Source organism: Periplaneta americana, chromosome 12 (genome assembly GCF_040183065.1).
Source record: "Periplaneta americana isolate PAMFEO1 chromosome 12, P.americana_PAMFEO1_priV1, whole genome shotgun sequence".
Classification (NCBI taxonomy): Eukaryota; Metazoa; Arthropoda; class Insecta; order Blattodea; family Blattidae; genus Periplaneta; species Periplaneta americana.
Window position 1 is genome coordinate 117,765,944 of NC_091128.1, and position 22,914 is coordinate 117,788,857.

At 35.7% G+C, this 22,914-nt stretch overlaps 1 protein-coding gene across 2 annotated transcripts in view; it reads left to right on the plus strand.

Moving 5' to 3' along the window:
• The window catches only part of LOC138710843 (uncharacterized), an 858,539-nt gene that overhangs the window by 353,495 nt on the left and 482,130 nt on the right, over positions 1–22,914 (plus strand). For both annotated transcript variants that reach the window (XM_069842005.1, XM_069842006.1), the window contains exon 4: positions 17,017–17,189. In XM_069842005.1, the coding sequence (XP_069698106.1) occupies positions 17,017–17,189 (173 nt within the window). The remainder of the gene's footprint in view (positions 1–17,016; positions 17,190–22,914) is intronic.

Sequence of the window (22,914 nt, forward strand, 5' to 3'; positions counted from 1 at the left end):
TGTCGGAAAGAGTGGGTGAAGAAATAATGATGCTGAAACTGATCAGAAAGAGGAAAAGGAATTGGTTGGATCACAGGTTCAGAAGAAACTGCGTACTGAAGGATGAATTAGAAGGAATGGTGAACGAGAGAAAAGTTCGGGGTAGAAGAAGATATCAGATGATAGACGACATTAAGATATATGGATCATGTGAGGAAACAAAGAGGAAGGCAGAAAATAGGAAAGACTGAAGAAGTTGGGTTTGCAGTGAAAGACCTACCCTTGAGTAGAACACTAAATGAATAAATGTGCATGCTGTCAGAATAACATAGGCCTACAGGATATGTCTAACCCGAGCAATGTTTTGTGTCCGAAATCGGCAGCCCTACTTCTTTATCTATATTAAATCTGTAAGCCGGACACCAGGTAGTCCTCCAGAAATGTAGCTGCATATTTTACAGGATACAACCAATAGTAGTTATATATTTCCACAGATTTTCCACTCTAAATGTTTACTATATGCTGATGATGTTAAATTGTATAAAGTCATTGACAAACAACAAGACGTTTTTGATCTACAGCATGATTTGGACAGGCTATATAGATGGAGTATCGATAATTTTCTTCTGTTAAATCTTAATAAACGTTGCTTTATGACGTATTCTAAAAAAAGACAGTTGCTCAAAATTCGTATATGAAATTAATGGTGTGAAGTTACCTAGAGTAGAATCATTTAAGGATTTGGGTATTTATTTTACACACAACTTATGTTTTAAAATGCACTTAAATCACGTGGTAATTCATGCATATAGAAAATTAGGATTAATAATCAGAATTACAAACGAATTGAAAAATATAAATAGGCTACTATTGATACTCTATATAAAACTCTAGTTAGGAGTAAACTAGAGTATGCGTCTGTAATATGGTCACCTCAGTTCCAGTGCCATCAGATGCAAATAGAAAGGATACAGAAAAGATTATGTTGCAAATCAAGATTTCAGGTATAACTCCCTGTAAAGTTGATTTGAATAATTTCGAGGGAAAAATTGTTCCGGGGCCGGGTATCGAACCCGGGACCTTTGGTTTAACGTACCGACGCTCTACCACTGAGCTACACGGGAACTCTACCCGACACCGATCCAATTTTTCCCTCTATATCCACAGACCTCAAAGTGGGCTGACAACCGTCAAGCAACCAACTTCGAGTGCACACTAACTCCGTGTGACTTAAATTGTGTTAACGAACAGTGACGTGTATTATGCAAATCAAGATTTCAGGTATAACTCCCTGTAAAGTTGATTTGAATAATTTCGAGGGAAAAATTGTTCCGGGGCCGGGCATCGAACCCGGGACCTTTGGTTTAACGTACCAACGCTCTACCACTGAGCTACACGGGAACTCTACCCGACACCGATCCAATTTTTCCCTCTATATCCACAGACCTCAAAGTGGGCTGACAACCGTCAAGCAACCAACTTCGAGTGCACACTAACTCCGTGTGACTTAAATTGTGTTAACGAACAGTGACGTGTATTATGCAAATCAAGATTTCAGGTATAACTCCCTGTAAAGTTGATTTGAATAATTTCGAGGGAAAAATTGTTCCGGGGCCGGGCATCGAACCCGGGACCTTTGGTTTAACGTACCAACGCTCTACCACTGAGCTACCCGGGAACTCTACCCGACACCGATCCAATTTAAGTCACACGGAGTTAGTGTGCACTCGAAGTTGGTTGCTTGACGGTTGTCAGCCCACTTTGAGGTCTGTGGATATAGAGGGAAAAATAGGATCGGTGTCGGGTAGAGTTCCCGTGTAGCTCAGTGGTAGAGCGTTGGTACGTTAAACCAAAGGTCCCGGGTTCGATGCCCGGCCCCGGAACAATTTTTCCCTCGAAATCATTCGATTTTTATGTTATTTATATTAAAAAAAAATCACGTGTCGTCTTATGAAAAGCAAATTTCATATAATCAGTTACTTTTTGAATTTAATTATAAAACTTTAACACCTCGACGATTAATAAATAGTCAAATTTTACTCTATAAGACTGTTAACGGTATATTGAATACCTGAGATTTGCTTAAATTCCTTCAGTTCAATGTAAAAAGAACAGAATTACGTCATAGGCAACCTTTTGTTATTCCCATTCCTAGAACTGTTTTCTTCAAGAACTCTCCATTGTTTTTATGTACTTACAACTCTCTGTCTTTAAACTGTGATTCTCATTTAGACATCAGTTTAACAGTTGACAAATGTCATACAATATTAAAAAGAATTGTATTTTCTTAGATATTTAAATTATGAATAAGTGTATTATAATGTTTTTACTCTAGTTTTTAAATAATTTTGCATCATTATATTGACATTTGGCACTATATTAACTGCAATACTATATTCTAGCATCTATTACCGTTATGTGTTTTCTTTCTTCCTTTTGTATTGTTGTTTTGTTTTTTTCTCTCTTATTATGTATTTTGTGTATGTATCTGTGTAAGCCACTTGTAATTGGAAGCCTGCTTCTGTTGGTGGCGGATTTAAATAAATTAATTAAATATTAAGTGTAAAAATGTCTAACTACACAGTTTTAAGATTATTCTTTCCAAGTAGCCCTGTGCACAGTTGAACTCAAAGTGTTGTATACATCTCATTTAATGTTTCATGACTTTATGTTGACACCAGACAGATACTGTACATCCATCCCGTAGTGAGAGTGAAATCCATGGCTGTGACCTCTATTCAGTGTTAAAGCCGCGCCTCAACTCATGCGTATAATACTGTGGCAGTAGAATTTTTCAACTCTTATTAATTTTTATGACTACATAGAACAAAAAAAGTCTTTATTTTTAGCACGTTCATTTGCGTATGCATCACAATACAGAGTCAGCAGTACTTTTTATATTCAGTTGGCAACATTATTTCAAATTAGGCTACCCAGTAAGAATCCATAAAAAAAAAGTGATGCTTCAGCTACAATCCGTTAGAGCGGAACGTAGCTACAAACGGCAGAGAAATTCTAAATAATGGAAACTGCTGTTATATTTCACAAATCGGTTGCGAAAACTTTATCTATAGGTGCCTTCATCTACATTATATTACTTGTTGCAGCAACTACTGAATTTTGAAAGGGAATGAAATCGTATATATGTACTTTTGTGTTCGTATCTATGCGTGTCTGTTATTTTTATTTTAGTGCGTATAAATTTTTACTTTATTTTAAATTATTTCGGTGTTCGTGCTTCACTGCCCACGTCTGCAGTTTACAAGGAAAAGTTTTATCATCGAACTGCAGTAGAGAATCGTGTGGGTGTAGCACATTGCACACTCCAATGTTTCCATTTCAATTGTTCCTCCTGCAGTAACACGTTTTTTCTGCTTATTTTTTTTTATTTTAGCGCCTTTCATAAATCATTTTTCTTTTATTTTAGCGCCTTTCATAAATCGCTTTTTCTGATAAAAGTTATATTTTTAATTTAGCGCTCTTCATAAATCGATTTTATCTGCTTAATGTTTTTTATTTTAGCGAGTTTCATAAATCGACTTTTTCTCCTAAACGTTTTTTTTATATATCTTGATTACACAACTTTTAACACTGTATCTCTTCGGAATATGTATGATAAGACTTTCCTGTGTTAAATTTCAACGTAGGCCTACCTCGTTTACATGTTTCGACCTATTTATGGGTCATCTTCAGAACTAGTCGTTGTTGGTCTTGGCGGCACTTGTTCTGTTTCCTGTGAGGGTGTGTTCCTGTGGTATAGTGTTGAGTCAAAGAGCGTTTGCGTTTTGAAGTTGAGTTGTGTGTTGAGAATTTCGTTGGGGTGTGTTTTTGTGTGTCTGTATATTTCATATTGTTCTAATGTGTTTAGTTTCTTGCTACACATCCAACCAAAAAGCCAGAAACTAAACAGGCTAGAACAATATGAAATATACAGACACACAAAAACACACCCCAACGAAATTCTCGACATACAACTCAACTTCAAAACACACACACTCTTTGACTCTGCACTAAACCACAGGAACACACCCTCACAGGAAACAGAACAAGTGGCGTCAAGACCAACAACGACCAGTTCTGAAGATAACCCATAAATAGGTCGAAACTTGTGAACGAGGTACGTTGTTTTTTTTATTTTAGCGCGTTTCATAAATTATTTCTGTGCTATTTTTTATTTATCGCGTTTCATAGTTTTTTATACAATCCATATCGCCATGACGAAATAAAGGAGCAAAGAAGCTGTAGCAATTCATATAGCAAAATGTACGACAGCAATTTTCAAAAAATCTTATCTGTGTTTGTTTGAAAGGAATTATAAGCTAAATAAAAGATTTTTAATTAGCCTCTTCAATGAAGAGGACCTCCAGGGTGGCTCAGTGTTACAGCGTTCAACTTGTAAGCCGGGGGGGGGGGTGGCGTGAATTCGAATCCCGTTCTACTCCGAATCTATAATTTGTGTTTGGCAAGCCCGTAGTCTGGGAAATGCAGGAAGTTTCTTTGTGTACTGTGGTTCCCCTATGACATCCCAACAATTTCGTCATCATTCAGTACGAGTGTAATGTAGAACCATCGGCTCTGGTACACTCTGGATAGTCTCTCATGAACTATTGTGGTCTACGTTTGTCGGCACTAGCGACATCTATGAGCTCGTTCGTAGAATCGGGGGAATAAAATGTAAAAGACTCTGCTATTGGAAGAAAGAAACTAAAGTCTTTTTTTTATTTTAAAGAAAGGTAGAATGCCAGGCAACAAGAGACGATTTACGGAATAAGAATAGTCATTATCGAAAAATGTTTGCTCCATGGCTACTGTGTCTGTTACATATCACACAGAATTTGATGATCATTCAAGCACTGAGTCCACACCTGTGGAGTAACGGTTAGCGCGTCTAGCCGCGAAACCAGGTGGCCCGGGTTCGATTCCCGGCCGGGGAAAGTTACCTGGTTGAGGTTTTTCCCGGGGTTTTCCCTCAACCCAATACGAGCAAATGCTGGGTAATTTTCGGTGTTGGGTCCCGGACTCATTCCACCGGCATTATCATCTTTCTCTCATTCAGACGCTAAATAACCTTAGATGTTGATAAAGCGTCGTAAAATAATCCAATAAAATAAAAAAAAAATCAAGTTCTGATTGCTGTGATTAGATATATATCGATTGTTTCCTATTCATCATTTCTGAATTTGGCATACCGTTAATAGAACGACAGTTGCTGGTAAAAAAAAAATGAAGTGCGACAAGGATATGCTCTGGCATGCTTATTGTTTAATATAGTTCTTGATAAGGTAATAAAAGATGCAAATATCAATATAAGAGGCACTATATTTTATAAATCGGTGTAGATATTTGCATAATGTCCCGGGACCGAGCTAGTATGGTTTACTTCTTGGCTCCGGACCGAACCAGTAGGCTAATATATTTTTGACCTTGGGACCGAACTAGTAAACTCCGCCGCCATCGTCGGAATTTTAACTAGAATTAGCGGTCGTCATTTTTCTTTACTTGGATATTTAGCGACGCCATATCAACTACTAGGTTATTTAGCGTCGATGGGAATGTTGATAGCGAGATGATATTTGGCGAGATGAGGTCGAGGATACACACATACATACATACATACATACATACATACATACATACATGTATGTATTTATTTACATTGCAAGTGGGCAAGCACCCGGTGGCAGTGGTATACACAATATAAACAATACAGAATAAAATTACAATACACAATACAATTATACAATACACAATACCATTATATACACAATACAATAAGAATACAATTTAATACAATAATTACAATTAATAATAAAACATAAAATAACCTAATTTTACAATACAAACTACATATGTATAGTCCCTACATAAGTTTCATTATTCTTTCACTTATTCTCATCTCACTCACTGTAGTGGCACTATGACGCATTTCACTGACACTTTAGGACACATTTCACTGACACTCTATAACACATTTCACTGACACTATAGAACACATTTCATTGACGCTATAAATTATCACTGATCGGAACTATTCATTGAATTGTAAAACCATAACTTCACTGACTCACCTCACTTCGCATGACTCACCCCGCTTCACATACATACATACATACATACATACATACAAAGAGGAGAGAATTTTGAGACAGAAAATTTGAAATACGGTGTAGGAGAAAAAGATAATGTAAAAGTTATATTAGTTCATTCGCTTCTATCATATCACTGATAATAGAACTGTAGAATTTTCTAAGTCCGCTTTGTCAGTTACGAGCACAATATTTGATCTCACTGAAACTTTTTTCCCTTTAACAAACGACAACCTCATTTTTAATGTTGAAATCTTTCCAGAAGAAACTCCAACTAAAATATTGGTGACATGCATATAGAACATATTCACCGAGCTCGAAACTTTTTACACCTCAGAAATCTTTTTGTCATAAAGTTTCACAGCCTGCACTTGTTTTTGAGTGATAAGGTCGTTCTCGCGCCGGATAGAAAAGTGCCGGAGATGACTACAGGTCGAAATGCTCCTCCATTTGCAATTCTGATGAAAACATCGATCGCCGACCTGAATGTTTGTTACATAATCGTGTCGTTACACCGGCTGATAAGCCCAGCTTGCACTTTCGCGAATATCGTCGCCGTAGTCGTCCCCATTCTGAGCTCCGACAATATGTGCTGAGCTCTCACTTGCCTAGCAGCGTTCTTGCTTCCCATTCCACCCTTCAGAATTTCCTTTCAAGAGACCCAGACCAAACTCATCTAAACAATAACAGTAAAACCTGTTATTATATTGGCGATTGTGGTACACGCAATGGGTAGAGCGCGCTGTAAGGCTACGAACATCTACGGTCGTGCGTTCGAATTCCGCCTAAGGCATGAGAGGTTCTCTGTTGTGTAGCCTGAGACTAGAATACAAATTACCGGGCGGTTAAGAAGGATTTTCTCCCTGGAGTGTTTATATTTTCACAGAATAATCTGAATTATCCATCCCTGAGGGAATAATAATTTCTGCCTCACTCTATTATAATATAATGTACACAATACATCAGCCCCAAAGTTCATGGCTTCAAACTCGGTCTTGTGCGAATGATTTTTAAGACAAAATCCATTGCATTACTTCCGAGGAGAGGAGAGGAGAGGAGAGGAGAGGAGAGGAGAGGAGAGGAGAGGAGAGGAGAGGAGAGGTTTTCATTTGACTCTCCGTGCTAGATCTAGGGAGTAATTCGTCCAAAGATTGTATTATGTAGTAATTCCAATGATAACCACTTTCAGCAAGACATGTAAATGTTCTGTTTTATTAGCAGTAGCAAAGTACTACAAAGTGTTATTTCACTCCAGACTTACAGTTAAGTACGTACACTGTGAGTTTCATTTTCTTATGCACCCTTCAGTGTTTTCTTTATTATTCTAAAATGGTACAGTAGTGGCAAAAAAAAAAAAAAGACAGACCCTTGTAGCTGATTTTAGAGCCTTGTTCACTCAGAGCACAAATGACTGGTGACTAAGACTTTCGTGGTTCGAATCCTGCCTGGGAAGGAAACTGCTTTTTTGTTCCTTATTCAAATTTATTCCTAATACTTTTCGATTGCAGCGATATTGTACTACTTAATTTACTTATTATTCCCAGAACATGAATTTTGCCAGCAATTGAAAAGTATTGGGAATAAATCTGAATAAGGAACAAAAAAAGAATATTTCCTTCCCAGGCAGGATTCGAACCACGAAAGTCTTAGTCAGCAGTCTATCGTGCTCTGAAGTGAACAAGGCTCTGAAATCAGCTACAAGGGTCGGTCTGTTTTTTTTTTTTGCACTACTGTACATTGTCATATATTTTTGAACATATATTGAAGAGGTTAAAAGATTAAATGAACAAAACGTACATAGTTTCATTTAAAAAGTAAAGTGATTACTTTGTAATCCTTATTGTACAAGATTACAAGACAGATATATCCATAGTACTAACTCCCCATTGTACTTAAACATTTATTTAGAACAATTTTTCATTTGGCTTGTAAGAAACAATTTATTTTGGGTGAGCAAAAGAAATGGGACATTCTTTATATTCTTCCGTTGTCATGTGATGTCCTATGTTGCTTCAGAAGGATACAGATGTCCTGTTGATCCTACGACATAAGACTTCAAAAATTGTGTTCTAAAATGTGTCAGTTCTAGAAAATATCCGGACAAAATTTTGACCAAACCTTAAGGGTATTTTAACCGACTTACAATTCTGCAATGCTTGGGAAAAATGGCATGAGTGAGTTTCCACAAACAATTTTTATTAATCTATTGACAACTTATGGAACATCTGCTCGCTTGGGAAAAGAGACATAAGTATTTCTCCCATTACAATAATTCATACAGAATAAAATCAAATCGGCATAAACCAGTGTAAAGACAATTTTTCCCCTTCTCCTATAAAATTAACATTTTTGACTTGTGCCACGTTTCCCGAGAACTACAGAATTATTGCCGTCCTTACATAAGCCCGCCATCGGTCACTTTCCTGAGCAACCCTTCCTTACTCGCGTTAAATTTCGTAACGCCAGTACTCACCTGGATTACAATGGTAATCCACATTTGTTTTTGTTCACAGACAAGGTTTAAACATTGCAATTAGATTTAAATGTTAAGAAATATATTGTTTTCAGTTATTACAGTAATGAGAATGGATATGTTACGCATAACGGAACGTATTAAATATAAATATTAATAATGAAATATATTATAGTACACAAATTGCATTCAAGTGACATGTTTGCATAATATTTCCACACTGGACGTGTCTCTGAGTCATAATTTATTGTTGCACCATAGTTGTGAGTTAGTTCACTATCATCATAATTATGTAGGATATCTATCATTGTTGCTCACTCGATGTCTGAAGGTCACCTGAACTCTTGATGTAATCTCTCCTGCAGGAAACGGAAGTTCACTACTGCTGACCTTTCTTACGTCATATTTGATAACTAAATACCTCACTCAGGGGTGTAGCAATGAAAAAATTCAGGGATGTAACAATCATTCTCATTTCACTTGTAATATTTTACAGAAGTTTTTGTGTGTTGTAAGAAGGATATTGCTGCACTTTCATTTTTATGTTTGCTGTTCACACTTTACACACGTGAGTCTAATCTACATCGGATTCAATTATCTGAGTAGATCTATGCATTTCTACACAGTTCAAACAAAGTACATCTGAATGAGTAGGAAAAATTCTCTTCAAGCACTGGAAACAAGATTGTCTTGTGCTCTTGTTTCTTGTTCTACCACACATGTAGCACCTACCAATACCTTCTGGCCGTGTTCCTTCTTCTTGACTTGTTTGTGGAATGCCAAAAAGTTGCTCTCCTCTTTTCTTTATTTCTCTTGAAATTGTCTGTTGGGTGATACGCTCGAAAATTAGTGGCTTCATTAGGTCCAGAGCAAGCGTTTTTAGGAAGTTTTTCCGCAGAATTTTTTTTTTTTTTTTTTTTTTTTTTTGCAGAATATACAACAAGAGCATTGACACCTGCTATGTTTAGTAAGTCAAAGAAAATAGTCAGAGGCCAGCGGGGTGAATTTCTGCTTACATCATAGGCTGAGCATAACTGTTTCAGGACATCCACAGCACATTTAGTTCTATTATAGAATGATATTGTTTCAGGTTTCTGGCTTCCTCCCGTTTCCTCATCCATTTCCTTATCATAATGCATGGTTGATAATGCTAACACTGTTTTGTTTTTCTTTGGTACATACGAATTAATTGTGCAGCTTTCATTGAATCCAAACAATGTACTGTTAACTTGCCTGTCTTGACTAGTTGTGAAATGGGGAGGGATTTCTCTTTTTTTTCCAAGGTTCCTACAAGTGTAAGTTTATCATTTTCTAGAAGATCTAAACACAGAGGTATGCTCGTGAACCAGTTATCGGTGGTCACATTTCTTTCTGTTCCTTTGATGGAATGAACCAGCCTCTTTACCACTGCATGTGCATTGTTACTTTGGTGAAATGGACAATCTGATTGAATACCAGTATAAATTTCTAAATTATGAGTGTAATATGTTTTCACATCCACCATAGCAAAAATTTTGATCCCATATTTTGCTGGTTTAGTAGGTATATACACTTTCATGGGACATCGTCCTCTCAATGCAACCAACTGCTCGTCTATAGTTACATATTCGCTTGGAATGTAGCACCTTTGTGAATTCTGAACAAATAACTCGAACACTTCACGTACAGCAGGCAGTTTATCAATTTCTTTCCTTTTCTGCCTGTTATGAATGTTATCAAAGCCTAGACATCGTAACAAAAATTGGAATCTATTGTAGGTCATAGTCAGGTAAATTGACTCTATACCTGTGCCATTTTTATCCCATAGTTCTCTTACGTTCAGTCTTCCCGATTTCAAAGCGCCAGCAAGATACAAAATACCCAAGAGTGCTCGAATTTCAACGTCATTTGTCAATTTGCAATCTCTGTCACGTCCGTAATTACGCTTCACTTTTTCAATATAAATATTAGTACACCTTACTATTACATTGATTATTGTCTTATCAATAAAGCAGTCAAAACACTCTGTGTGTGTCCGCGCATTTTTTGCAGCTCTTTTAGGGCCCGGTAAAAGAATCACTATATTTTGTGCTCTTCTTCTCCCTCGTTGAGCTACTGGTCCTTTCCGCCAAATTGTCGTGTTGTCTCTCCCCTTATAGCAGTTTCCATCATTTATAGACATTAGTCTTTCATCACCATCACCATCACCATAATCATCATCCTCCTCCTCATTGTCTTGTTCTGAATTAGAATCGTGAACTTCGTTCAAAAGATCTTCTCTGTTGCTTTCATCATACTTTCATTTTCAATGCCATCATCCAGATATTCATCTAGCCACTTGAAATATTGCTTGTATTTTCCGTACACATTGCAGCCAACTACAAAGACGATGGAACGATATCACACATTTTTTTCATAAAGTTACTGCATTGTATCACTCAAAACCATATAAAACCATTTCACTTATCTGATAACGCCAGTACTCGCGTGGATTACAATGGTAATCCACTCGGAAAAATTGTGTATCACTCTATAAAACTCCGTATAACTTTGCAAAGCGTTGTGACAAATACGTCTAAACACCAGTAATGCCTCATTTAGACTGTGACGAGAAATTGCATTGACGCTCAAATACGCAGTGCTGCAGGTGGTGACGTAATAAAGGATTAAATATCAATGGATTACTATTGTAATCCACGCGAGTACTGAAGGGTTAATCCAGTCCCTACCTAGCTACAACCTCAATATTCATTTTAACATATTCAGAATTCGATATAAAATGATACAATGTAACGTCGTGAGACTCATTGACGTGGTTCAGTCGGTTAAGGCGCTTGCCTGCAATTCTGAAGTTGCGCTCGGGTTCGATTTATTTATTTATTTTATTTTAGTAGGTTATTTTAGGACGCTTTATCAACTGCTTAGGTTATTTAGCGTTTGAATGAGATGAAGGTGATAATGCCGGTGAAATGAGTCCGGGGTCCAGCACCGAAAGTTACCCAGCATTTGCTCATATTGGGTTGGGGGAAAACCCCGGAAAAAGCCTGAACCAGGTAACTTGCCCCGACCTGGAATCGAACCCGGGGCACCTGGTTTCGCGGCCAGACGTGCTAACCGTTACTCCACAGGTGTGGAGTACGGGTTCGATCCCCGCTTGAGCTGATTACCTGATTGAGTTTTTTCCGAGATTTTCCCCAACTGTAAGGTAAATGCCAGGTAATCTATGGCCAATCCTCGGCCTCATCTCGCCAAATACCATCTCGCTATCACCAAACTCATAGACGCTAAATAACCTAGTAGTTGATACAGCGTCGTTGAATAACCAACTAAAAAAAACGTCGTGAGCACATGTACGTAACTAAGTTTGAACTACATGTATGAATACGCCATTGTGGACAGCATTTCTCTTATTTCCTCCGTCTGCTTTAAAAAAGTATTATATTTAATAACTAGCAGAAATATTTCAATGGGGAATTCTTCGCTGTGTAACGTCAGGCTGTATATTACAACTCAAAGCTATTTACTGCTTTAAGAATTTTATGTGCTGGAAAAACGTAACTATCATTTTATATTATGCCTTGATGCATGAAAATATATAGACGCTATTCTTCAAAACGAAACCACTACATCGTCCTTCATATTATGAACCTGCGTAAAAGCTACCAGAAACAGACTTTGACACTAAAATGACTCTTGGCTCTATGGTCACTTTTTAGAATATGTGATCCATAGCAAGGGAACTAAGAGTTTTATATTACATATCTAGTATGTGGCATATTAAAAGAGAACAATGAACGTTTGTTATTCAGGACTGCAATATCAATTTCAAGGAAACATGGGCAAATGTAATAAAGCAAAACTTTTAATTCTTTACACACGTTTTTATCTACTTACACAAAGCATTTTCTGCTATAAAATATATGCAACGCATTAAACAGTCCCGCTAACTGATATACGAACAGTTATTTGTAAAAATGTCCCATATAACTGTGTAACTAAATTTTACGAAGATATTCATTCTATGCTACTTACAAAAATTTTTAGAATTTATATGCAAGTTTATTTTATTCTAAGTTAAATGCATTAACAGTCATCTATATCTGTCACCGTTAATCATACAAATCATAAATTAAGGTTGGAAAACATATTTTGTGTCTTTCACGTATTAAATTTTATGTTACTCTTGTTAACATGTTTCGGCCTGCTATTGGCCATCATCAGAACTGGTTGTTGCTGGTCTTGGCACCTTTTGTTTTCTTTCATGTGGGGGTGTGTTTGTGTAGTTTAATGTGGGGTAAAAGAGTGTATTTGTTCTGAAATTGAGCTGTGTGTTGAGAATTTCATTTGGATTGTTTTTGTGTGTTTGTATATTTCGTATTGTTCTAGTGTGTTCAGTTTCTGGCTTTTTGGTTGGATGTATGGAATTTCCATGTCTGTGTTGATGTCTCTGTATGTGTGGTTAGCGTTTGTTATGTGTTATGCACATTTGGAAGTGTTTTTTAATTTTGTTATGGCTGTCATCCAAATGAAATTCTCAACACACAACTCAATTTCAGAACACACACACTCTTCGACTCCACATTACACTACACAAACACATCCCCAGAGGAAACAAAACAAAAGGCACCAAAACCAGCAACAACCAGTTCTGATGGCCAATAGCAGGCCGAAACATGTTAACAAGGTAACATAAAATTTAACACGTGAAAGACACAAAATACGTTTTCCAAAGTTATATAACGTTAAAAGTTGTGTAATCAAGATGTATAAATTAAGTCTTCAACATGTAACAATTTTCATTATAATCTATTTATAATAAATAAAGTATTTCAGTTTATCTGGCCGTAAATAACTGAAGGAAAGTGATTTAAATTATACACAATAATTCAGAACTATGTATAAGGTTTGAACATAAAATAACTTTTTAGTAATTAGGCATCAGTTTAACAAAACACAGACATCTAGGAATACTTAAGGATACCTTTAACATACATTTACTATGATATTTTTAATCACTTCAGTCAGGAACTCAGACTTTAAAATATTACAATATTATTATTTTCTTTTATAATGCATATTTGTTACAAAATATCTTTCAATTTGAATTTTTATTTTGATTTGATTTGCCTGAACTTCCTACTTCTGATTTAAGTGCTTATGAACAAAAGAACAAAAATTGGCTCGGCCACTAGCTAAGAAGAAACTGCCTGCTGAAGGATGCACTGTTAGTAATGGTAAACAGGAAAATAGTTCGGAGCAGAAGAAGGTACCAGTGATAGACAATATCGATGTATATGGATAGTATGCGAGGATTAAGAGGAAGACGGAAAAGAGGGAAGATTGGAGAATTCTGGGTTTGCAGTGAAGTACCTGTCCGTTGACATAAAACTACGAATGATTATGCTTAAAGTAAGAATTATATATAAACATAGTGTGTTATTTTTTTAATTGATTTAGGTCTCCTTTAAGTAATGTTGAATTTAAATATATTTTTTACACTCCTCGATTTTGTTTAAATATCTTTTTTTATTGCACCTCAACATTTTCTGAAAATTTCTGATGACGACAATGAAAGAAGGATAATTGGGAAAAGATACAATTAAGGGAACAAGTTAGTCTACGTATTTTCACAATGCGCAATGCCGACTTTAAGTGGTCATTTCTCCGAAAGTATAAAAGGTGTTATTCTCAAATTTTTACACGTTACTCTACATGCTTTTAGGATTAAATTGATGGTTAGTTTATTATATTAACTGCTATAATTGAGTTTAAAAAAGTATTCAATTGAAAGAAGGAAAAAAATGTTAAATTCATGCACCTTTCTCTTAAAATAGCTAAAATTGTTCATACAAATGTGCAATATACTTATCTAAGTTCACTAGCAAAATTATAGATCTAGTACGAGTTTATCAATTAAAAAAATAATATCCTTCTATAAAAATTCTAACCAGAAGAACCTGAAATTTCCAACACAAAAAGATATATCTAAATCTCGTAATACATATTATATCAATTTAAAAGTACTTCCATTAAGTCATTATTTGATATACAATGAGCGTGCAAAATTTCAGGTCTGTAACACTAATAGTTTCTGAGATATAGGTGCATATAATAGAGATAAAAAAAGTTGTTTTAAGAAAACCGCGTTTAAAAATTAAAATAAATTTCTGACTTACTTACAAATCTACACTAATTATAATATTACCACTACTATTTAGGCCTACATCATTACTGTTAATTTACAGTACTATCACTACTGGCATTTACATCCTATACAACGTTTCCACTTTCACATTTCAGTGAAGGGGCGTGGCACTACTGATTTAATGAGACACCCTCCTCAATTAAAAACTGTTTTTTGTAGGTTGGACACATCGCAACATTATAAAACTATATATTCTTGATCAGGAAGATTCAGAGAATTTATTTCCGTTAAAAACAAAAAATTCAAATTTTTTTTATGCTTCTGAGTATCATGTCCCCTTAAATTTGAAAAGTACGTGGTCGCGTTCCCTTGCAAGAGAATTTGGAGTTGTGAGGTATTATGTACGTGAGCTCTAGGACTGCTGACCACTTGTCTCACTCGATTTTTACCTTCCTTTAAAGGAATTTAAGATAATTTTAAAGGTGAAAGACGAAATTGGACGTAACCTAATATCTACCACATGAGCGGGAAGAATGTCACAGCACGATGAGCATCATGACTGAACACTTACAGGACAGAATCACAGATGATGTTGAAAGCCTGGACAGATCTAGTGCTGAAAGGATGCCGTCGATATCCTCGATAGACAAGGGATCCGAGCCCTTTCACTGACAATCGTCTGGTTGGACACAGATGTTAAAATATTTTAAGCATTTCGTGTTATTTTGTAATTAGCACGATGTTTCTTGAAATATAATTTTCACTTAAATATTTGTTTTTCAAATCTTACAGCTTTGTAGACTGATGCATTCCTGCAGTTTGTGCCATACCGGGAAGAACAATGGACAACAACCGCTGCTGTCATTGCGTCAGCGGGATAGAAACTCTCCCACACGTCCTCGGTTCTTGCTCGCATGACGAGGCTTTGCGCAATACCAGACATCACAAAGTACGAAGCGCCATCACTGAAGTACTACGTAATACTGGGTTTACTGTTTTTGAAGAGGTTCATGGTCTATCAACCACTGGCAGCACTCGTAGAATAGTTATGATCGCTTCCCAGGACCATCGGAGAGATTTTATAATGGACCCCATAGTTTGTTTCGAGTCTTGCAAGAGCCAACCGCAAGATATCCATAAGGGAAAACAATTCATATATGAACCAACAGTCCCGTATTATCAAGAGAAATATCAATTACAACAGATAGAAGTAATAGGCTTGATGATCGGAGCAAGAGGATCCATCCCGGAGCAGTTTGTTGATTTTGCAAGGTTTTTCATTTACCATCATGTATAATTACCAATGTTTGTTTACTTGCGTTGAAACGTTCGATTGCATTGTTAAGAAATCACCTCAGATAAGACATTGCATTATAATTTCTTTCAAAAAGAATTTCTTGCATTGGTTTTATATTCATAACAAATTACCCATGTAATATGTAATATTCAAAATTTTGTTTTGTAAATGGCGTACTTTGTTTTCTAGGTAATCCCTGTTTAGAGAAAGTGTTAAGTAAATAAATAAAATAATTTATTTAATAGATTTATTTCTAGTCGCAGGGTTAAGGCCATAAGTTATCTTTTCTGAGTTTTTCAATAAGAAATTTCTGGCGAATGTGTAACTCTAAGCGTGTGGTATTGTGTCACATATCGCAATACGCCAAAATATCATGAACAATATACATACTGGTACTAGGATTTCTGCTGTGTGTTGACTTTGGTCCTAAGCTTCACCGTTCTTTGTTGTACCACGGTGCTTTATAGTGATATTGGCTCACAGAATTTTACTACTCTGCGGCACATTTCACAACGTGAGGATATTACAGGAATGGGGAGTGTCTTTTACTTTGACATAAAGCAACTGTCACTCCGTTCTATACTTTCATGACATAGTAGTATAAGTCGCATACAAAGAAGACACCATTCAGAAATGGAAGAGCAAAGAGAGCACTTGCTCTTTTGACAAACAGCTTCTCGACATAAGCTCTTTTCAATGTGAAATATATCACATCTTCAAAGAAGCTTTGGAAGCATTCTTACTTTCAACATCGCCAGTCCCATGTATTAAATCAAATATTTGCCTTTTAAATATAACATTTCGCTGTATGCAAAGACATTGGCAGCCAGCCACCGTAAGATGTAACACAAGCAAAAGTGTATATCGTGACATGCAGATATATACAGCGATATTGCATTATTTCCATTAGGGTTGGTAACAAGACATGAATTGTTTTTTTTTTATATATCACAAGAAAACAACGTTCCTGACTTTTGAATTCATTTCATCACATTTTTATGCATTCAATTTATGTAAGAAATATATTGCAGTCATTATTTTTGTCTTGTTATTCCAGATCTGGCACACACGATATACAATTTGAAACGATTCCAAGAGATGGAGTATTTGACGCCGTGGCGTCGATAACAGTGAATGATTCTGAACTAGGAGATCCGATTACATACGATTGTGAGCTCAAGATACCGGAGACGAATTACACCGTCAAGAAATCTGTAGTCCTCGATCCACGTAAGTACAATATTTATTCACCTGTGTGAAGTAATTTTTATGTGTTAGGTTGCGTAAGTGTTCTCAGACTCAAATACGTTTAAAATTGAAGGGTTCAGAGCCATAGTGGGCCAAGCGCCATTTATTAAAAACGGAGAAAGCAAGGGTTAAAGTTAAGTGAATGCCATAGTTTAATGAAGATTGACGTATTTAGTTTTAATATGTATACTTTTTATTATTTGCCTTATATTCCCATTGAATTGTGGTAATAACTTAATTTTAACCCTTGTTTTCTACGGTTTTAGTTAATGGCGCTTGGCCCACTATGGTTCTGAATCCTTCAACTGAAATAGAGAAAAGTTTGTTACATTAATATCAATAGAACATCAATGCACAGAGTTTAAGACCACTGAGTGTCTAAAATTATAGACGATGCTACTTCAAAAAATACATTAATTTGTGTGTTTAGCCTTCTACTGTGAACGTGATCAGAAACAGAATTTTGGATATTGCACCGTGTCCTGAAACTTAGCATTTACAATGTTTCTTAATTACATACAGGTTCCACCATCAGGGCAGACAGGTATGACCACAGGGGTCGCCTAATCTGGGCTCGTTACGTCTGTTTCAACCCCCTGGAGTAGCCAAACAAGAGCAACAGGGTAGACGACCCATCTGGTCTTACCTATTTGCCCTGATGAAGGAACCTGTATGTGGTTCGAAAACGTAGGTCATATTAAGTTTCAGGACACAGTGGAGTACTGGAATACTAAAAGTTTATTCTGAACATCTAATTTTTTATCTACGGTTTTGCTGAAAATTGATCTTCTTAAAACGCTTATATTTTCAGTTTAGGAAATATATTCGGATATTTTAATTAAAGCAATCCGTTAACATTTCTGTCGTACTTTTGGTTGGTGTCAAAATTAAGCCAGACTTAAACTCACCTCCTGGCGAATTTGTGTCCCGAAAACAAATTGCTTAAATGCCAGCTAATTTAAATTTAAACTATGGAACCAAATGGCCAGCATCTAGAACAATTAATATTAGAGGAGAAAAATTCGCCCCAGCGCCGGGGATCGAACCCGGGTCCTTGGTTCTACATACCAAGCGCTCTCACCATTGAGCTACGCCGAAGTTAAATCCACGGCACCGGATCGAACCCCTTTTCTCCAGTGTTTTCCCTTTGTGGTCTGATTCCAAGTTGGGCATGTATGCTGACGCTTTATATTAAATCAACTGCCATTATACAAGGAGAGCACTCTGTTGAACGACTTGGTGGCCGGGTTTCCACAGTAATATGCACAATAATCTGTACAGTTATATGTACTCTTGCTCGAAGAATCTGCGTAAAGATTATTATTTTTTGGTCCTACAGAATACTTCTGTTATAGTAAGAATTAATATTACAGGAGCTCAATGGTGAGAGCGCTTGGTACTTAGAACCAAGGACCCGGGTTCGATCCCCGGCGCCGGGGCGAATTTTTCTCCTCTAATATTAATTGTTACCATAACAGATGCATTCTGCAGACCAAAAAATAATCTTCTTTACACAGATACAGAATCTAGAACGTTTTCTTGAAACTTGTCTACACAACACTCCTATACTTCGTCCAACAAAGCCTGACAGGCGTTGTAAACAGTGCCCACAGAGAGAGGGAAAAGGATAACTGCTAATCAACCTATGACAGAGATCTCATTCCACGCTTGCCTTGGAGTTGGGAGGACGCAGAATGTTTCAGACCGCCCAACTTCAAGATAAGCGTGAAATGAGACCTCTGCCATTGGTTAAATAGCAATTACTTCTTTCTCTCTCTCTCTCTCTCTCTCTCTCTCTCTGTGACGTCACTGTTTAAGTCTCCTATCAGGCATTATCAGCGTATTCCGAATCTCACCGGTCCGGTGGCATCAATGACGTCACGTTGCACCGAAATAAGGAACAAAATTGCTGGAAGGATCGATGGCTGTCATGGCGACTGTACAAGTTGTTGTCTGTGCCACGCTAGCAAAATTTTGCGAAATTTTCGTACTCCCATCTCGTTCAAAGAAAAGATAGCATAAACAATTTATTTCTTGAACCGGTAGTAATAACGGGTCCGTTGACATGTTCGCTCATAAGCCATTAACATATTGTTTTTACGTTGTGCTCATTACAAACAATACAGCAGAACTAAAGCAGAACACACCGCCATGACACAACAGTGCACAATGTTATTCGTCTGCTAATTCCCGCCCTATACAAGAACCAATCAGATTCACTGATGGGGGCTGATGGAGACTGCCACCACCTCTGCAAGTTGATGGCACCGGTGCGACACCGGTGGAGTATCAATACGTCATCGGTGGAATTCGGAACACCGTGATGCCATCGGATTGCTCACCGGTGAGATTCGGAATACGCTCTATGGAACAAAATACAGATTTTTCGCTACCAGCTATTTAGATTTAACTTTAACAGTTAATATCTGTAGCAGGTATAGGACTGATTGACTGATCAAATGAGGGAGTCAAAAGCAAAGGAGTATAAGTGCAATTAAGTTATTTTTGAGAAAATGTGGTAAAAAGTACTCAAGCTTTCGTAAATTCCGTGAAATTTTTTATTTCAATTTTAGTGTGTGATGTGGTTAAAATATATATCCATTTGCCATTAAATTTTTTAGACGTTTTAGCTTGCAATGGACGCACTTAACTCATGTTCTTAGAAATGTCACTTGCATCTCTTTGCTCCTGACTCCCCCAAATGAAATTTAAAAACACGCACCAAGTTAATAAAAATTTTCTGCTCCAATTACCGTTCCCTGTCACTACTCAATTTAAATGCACTCAGTGGTCTTACAACTTATAAAATTTAGAGTAAAATATATTAAGATATATGTACATATAACGAATTTGTGAAGTTATACAAAGGAAAGTTATTATTTTGAAATTGTTATCAATTATAGTTTACTCAAAATTTAATATATAAATCGTATTCTCACAAAACAAAATTTGCTGAATTTCAAATTCTTCAGATTTAGCTAACGCAGTGCTGAGTTTATAAAAATTAAAAATACTACTGCTTTTTTTGCATATGGCTTTCTGATTGTTTACCCGTTTTCCAGGTATTCATTAAGCAAAACCATTATTTTTACTTTGGCTATATATTTAAAAATATGTGTAAGTTACCATACTACCAGTAAAAATATTACATTTCACTGAAAAATTATAGATAGGCTAATGTATCGGAATTAATTAAAAGTATGTAATGCATAAATTTTGTTGGTAATTTTTTAAGAATAACATGGAAGGCATATTCAATAAATTAAATAAACTACTTCTGTATTAGGTTATAAGTATGCCAATTTTCGTACAATTCTTCCTTGAAAATTCATGGCAGATTCAAAATATAACTTTCTTTTTAATAGTTTTATAGATTAAATGATGTGATCTATGTAAATACTGCTTAGAGTAATCCCATACCTATTCAACTCCGGAAGTGAATGATTAATATAAAATACTTCAAGATAATTAACTATGTCCTCATAATGCTTCGGTAGCAATTACAATAGTCTCTACTTAAAATCTATTTGTATTCCTTAGAGATTAATGTAATGGTACATTAAACGTTAATACTTTAAACACATTACACACGTTATTTTAATAAATTGTCATAATTCTCTTAAGATCAAGATCACGGGTTGATGACTGGGTATCACGATAAGAGGAAAGGACTCGATACGTATCCTTCATCCAGATATATAAATGTTAGATTATATAAGTAGGAAATTGTGAAGTACTTCTGCTGGAAATTATTTCATCAACCGAACATAAAGCTACAATTAATATTATAAAGGAATAAATTTACTGTATTAAAACAAATTAAATTACCGGTACTTTAATCAAATAAAATTTTAAGGTTGAAGCAACTTCATTCTTACTTAGCGAGCGTCAGTATGTAAATGGAACAAAATTACTATTATAAAATAAAATAAATGAAATTATTAAATGTATGTTGTAATGACGTTTCTGAAAATATAAAAATACTCAATTTATGTATATACACGTTGTTAGTACCTACTTCCCAGAAATTAATAATATCCACTATATCATAGAAAATTAATTCTGTCATTTTTCTTGAAATAATATATTGTCTCTCCTTTTCGAAGATTCAGATTCTGAATCATTATTGAGATCTCCATTTATGAATCTTTTATTTTTCATTTTCTTGTATAAAATATCTTCTGGTTTAAGACTATAAGTAATAACAACTAAATAATAATTACTTTACAAAAATGTACTTGAAAATACGAATAGAAACTATTCAAACTAACATACTTCGCACATAGTGTTTCTGCATTTCATTAAATGTGTAATTTACATTCCAATCCAAATCGTTTGACGGTGAAGAAAAATCGTGTGTAGAAACTTGTTTGAATGCTAGCTGGAATCAAAATAAATAAGCATATTTACTTAAGCAACAATGGGTGGGAAGTACTTCCTTGCGAGCTTGCATGTCGTCAAGTTGAGCACTTATTCTGGCCTACGAGATCACCGGACTTGACACAATAATTGTATTTATCCTTATGGAGACACAAAAATCACAGTTTTTTGTATGCTAGTGTCAACGAAATGTGTCTTATTGTTGTTACAGTCAATATTGTAGAACCACAAAAGTTCATCAGTGAATATACCGACAATTTCGAGTTCACAAAATAAATTCCACTATCGTATTTCAATAGAATTTTACACTGTAATTGGTGACTATGCTTTCAGTCATTTCCTTTTGTATAAATTATATTAAGTATATAAAAATATGATTGGGCTTTTCGACCGATAACTAGCTATAATGTCTTCATTAATCCAATGGTTACAGTGCTGATCCTTCTATTCGAGATTCTTGGGTTGAAACCTTGCCGAGTATGATGGAATTAAAAGGAAAATTAAGTCTTCAGCATGGCTTCTTCAGGGAAGAAAGTAAAGCTTCGGATATCGTATCTTACGTTTACATCACGCCATAAGAGACTGATAGAGGATTCCATGCGAAATCTGTGCATCATTTCTCGTCGAAAGAGAATTTTATCCCAGATAATTTCTTCAGTTGAAAGAGTCGACAGATAAATAATATTCCTACAACTACTGACATATACTATATCCTGACACATCAACACTGAAACGGCGAATGGATTCAAGAGTACTTCGCGAAGTATGGTTGTCTTGATCCCAAGTATCATTCCAAAAAAAATATTTCAAATATTCTTTAACTAACTTGTATTTTCTAATTACTATAACTCAGGAAAGTTTCACAGGTATTCTTCCTCATGCAAGGGTGGATAATATAACCCAAAAGCCTTATTTTTTACAGGAATTCTAAGGATTTAGTGTTTAGAAAATGTAATATGGTGTATTTATGTTTCGTTGTCTCTGAACTGGTGAAAAGAATGGTAGCTACTTAAACTTAATAACTAACTAGGGGATAAAAATTTGCATTACTTTAAGAACACCTATCCCAATATCATCCTCATTCTAAAAATTTCAGTTTATACTCATATTAATAAGATTTAAGCAGTGTAACGGTGTAGAAATAAAATGCTGCATTTCAAATTTATACAAATAATGCTTTACTGAATTTAATCTTAGATTACGGTTTGATTTCACGAGCCTAGTTATAAGAGGGACATGTAAAGACAATTGAAGAGATAAAAATTAATTTTTCAAACTCAGATGTCTTACTTCTCTCTTTTACTTTTAAATTCTCTTCAAAAGATTT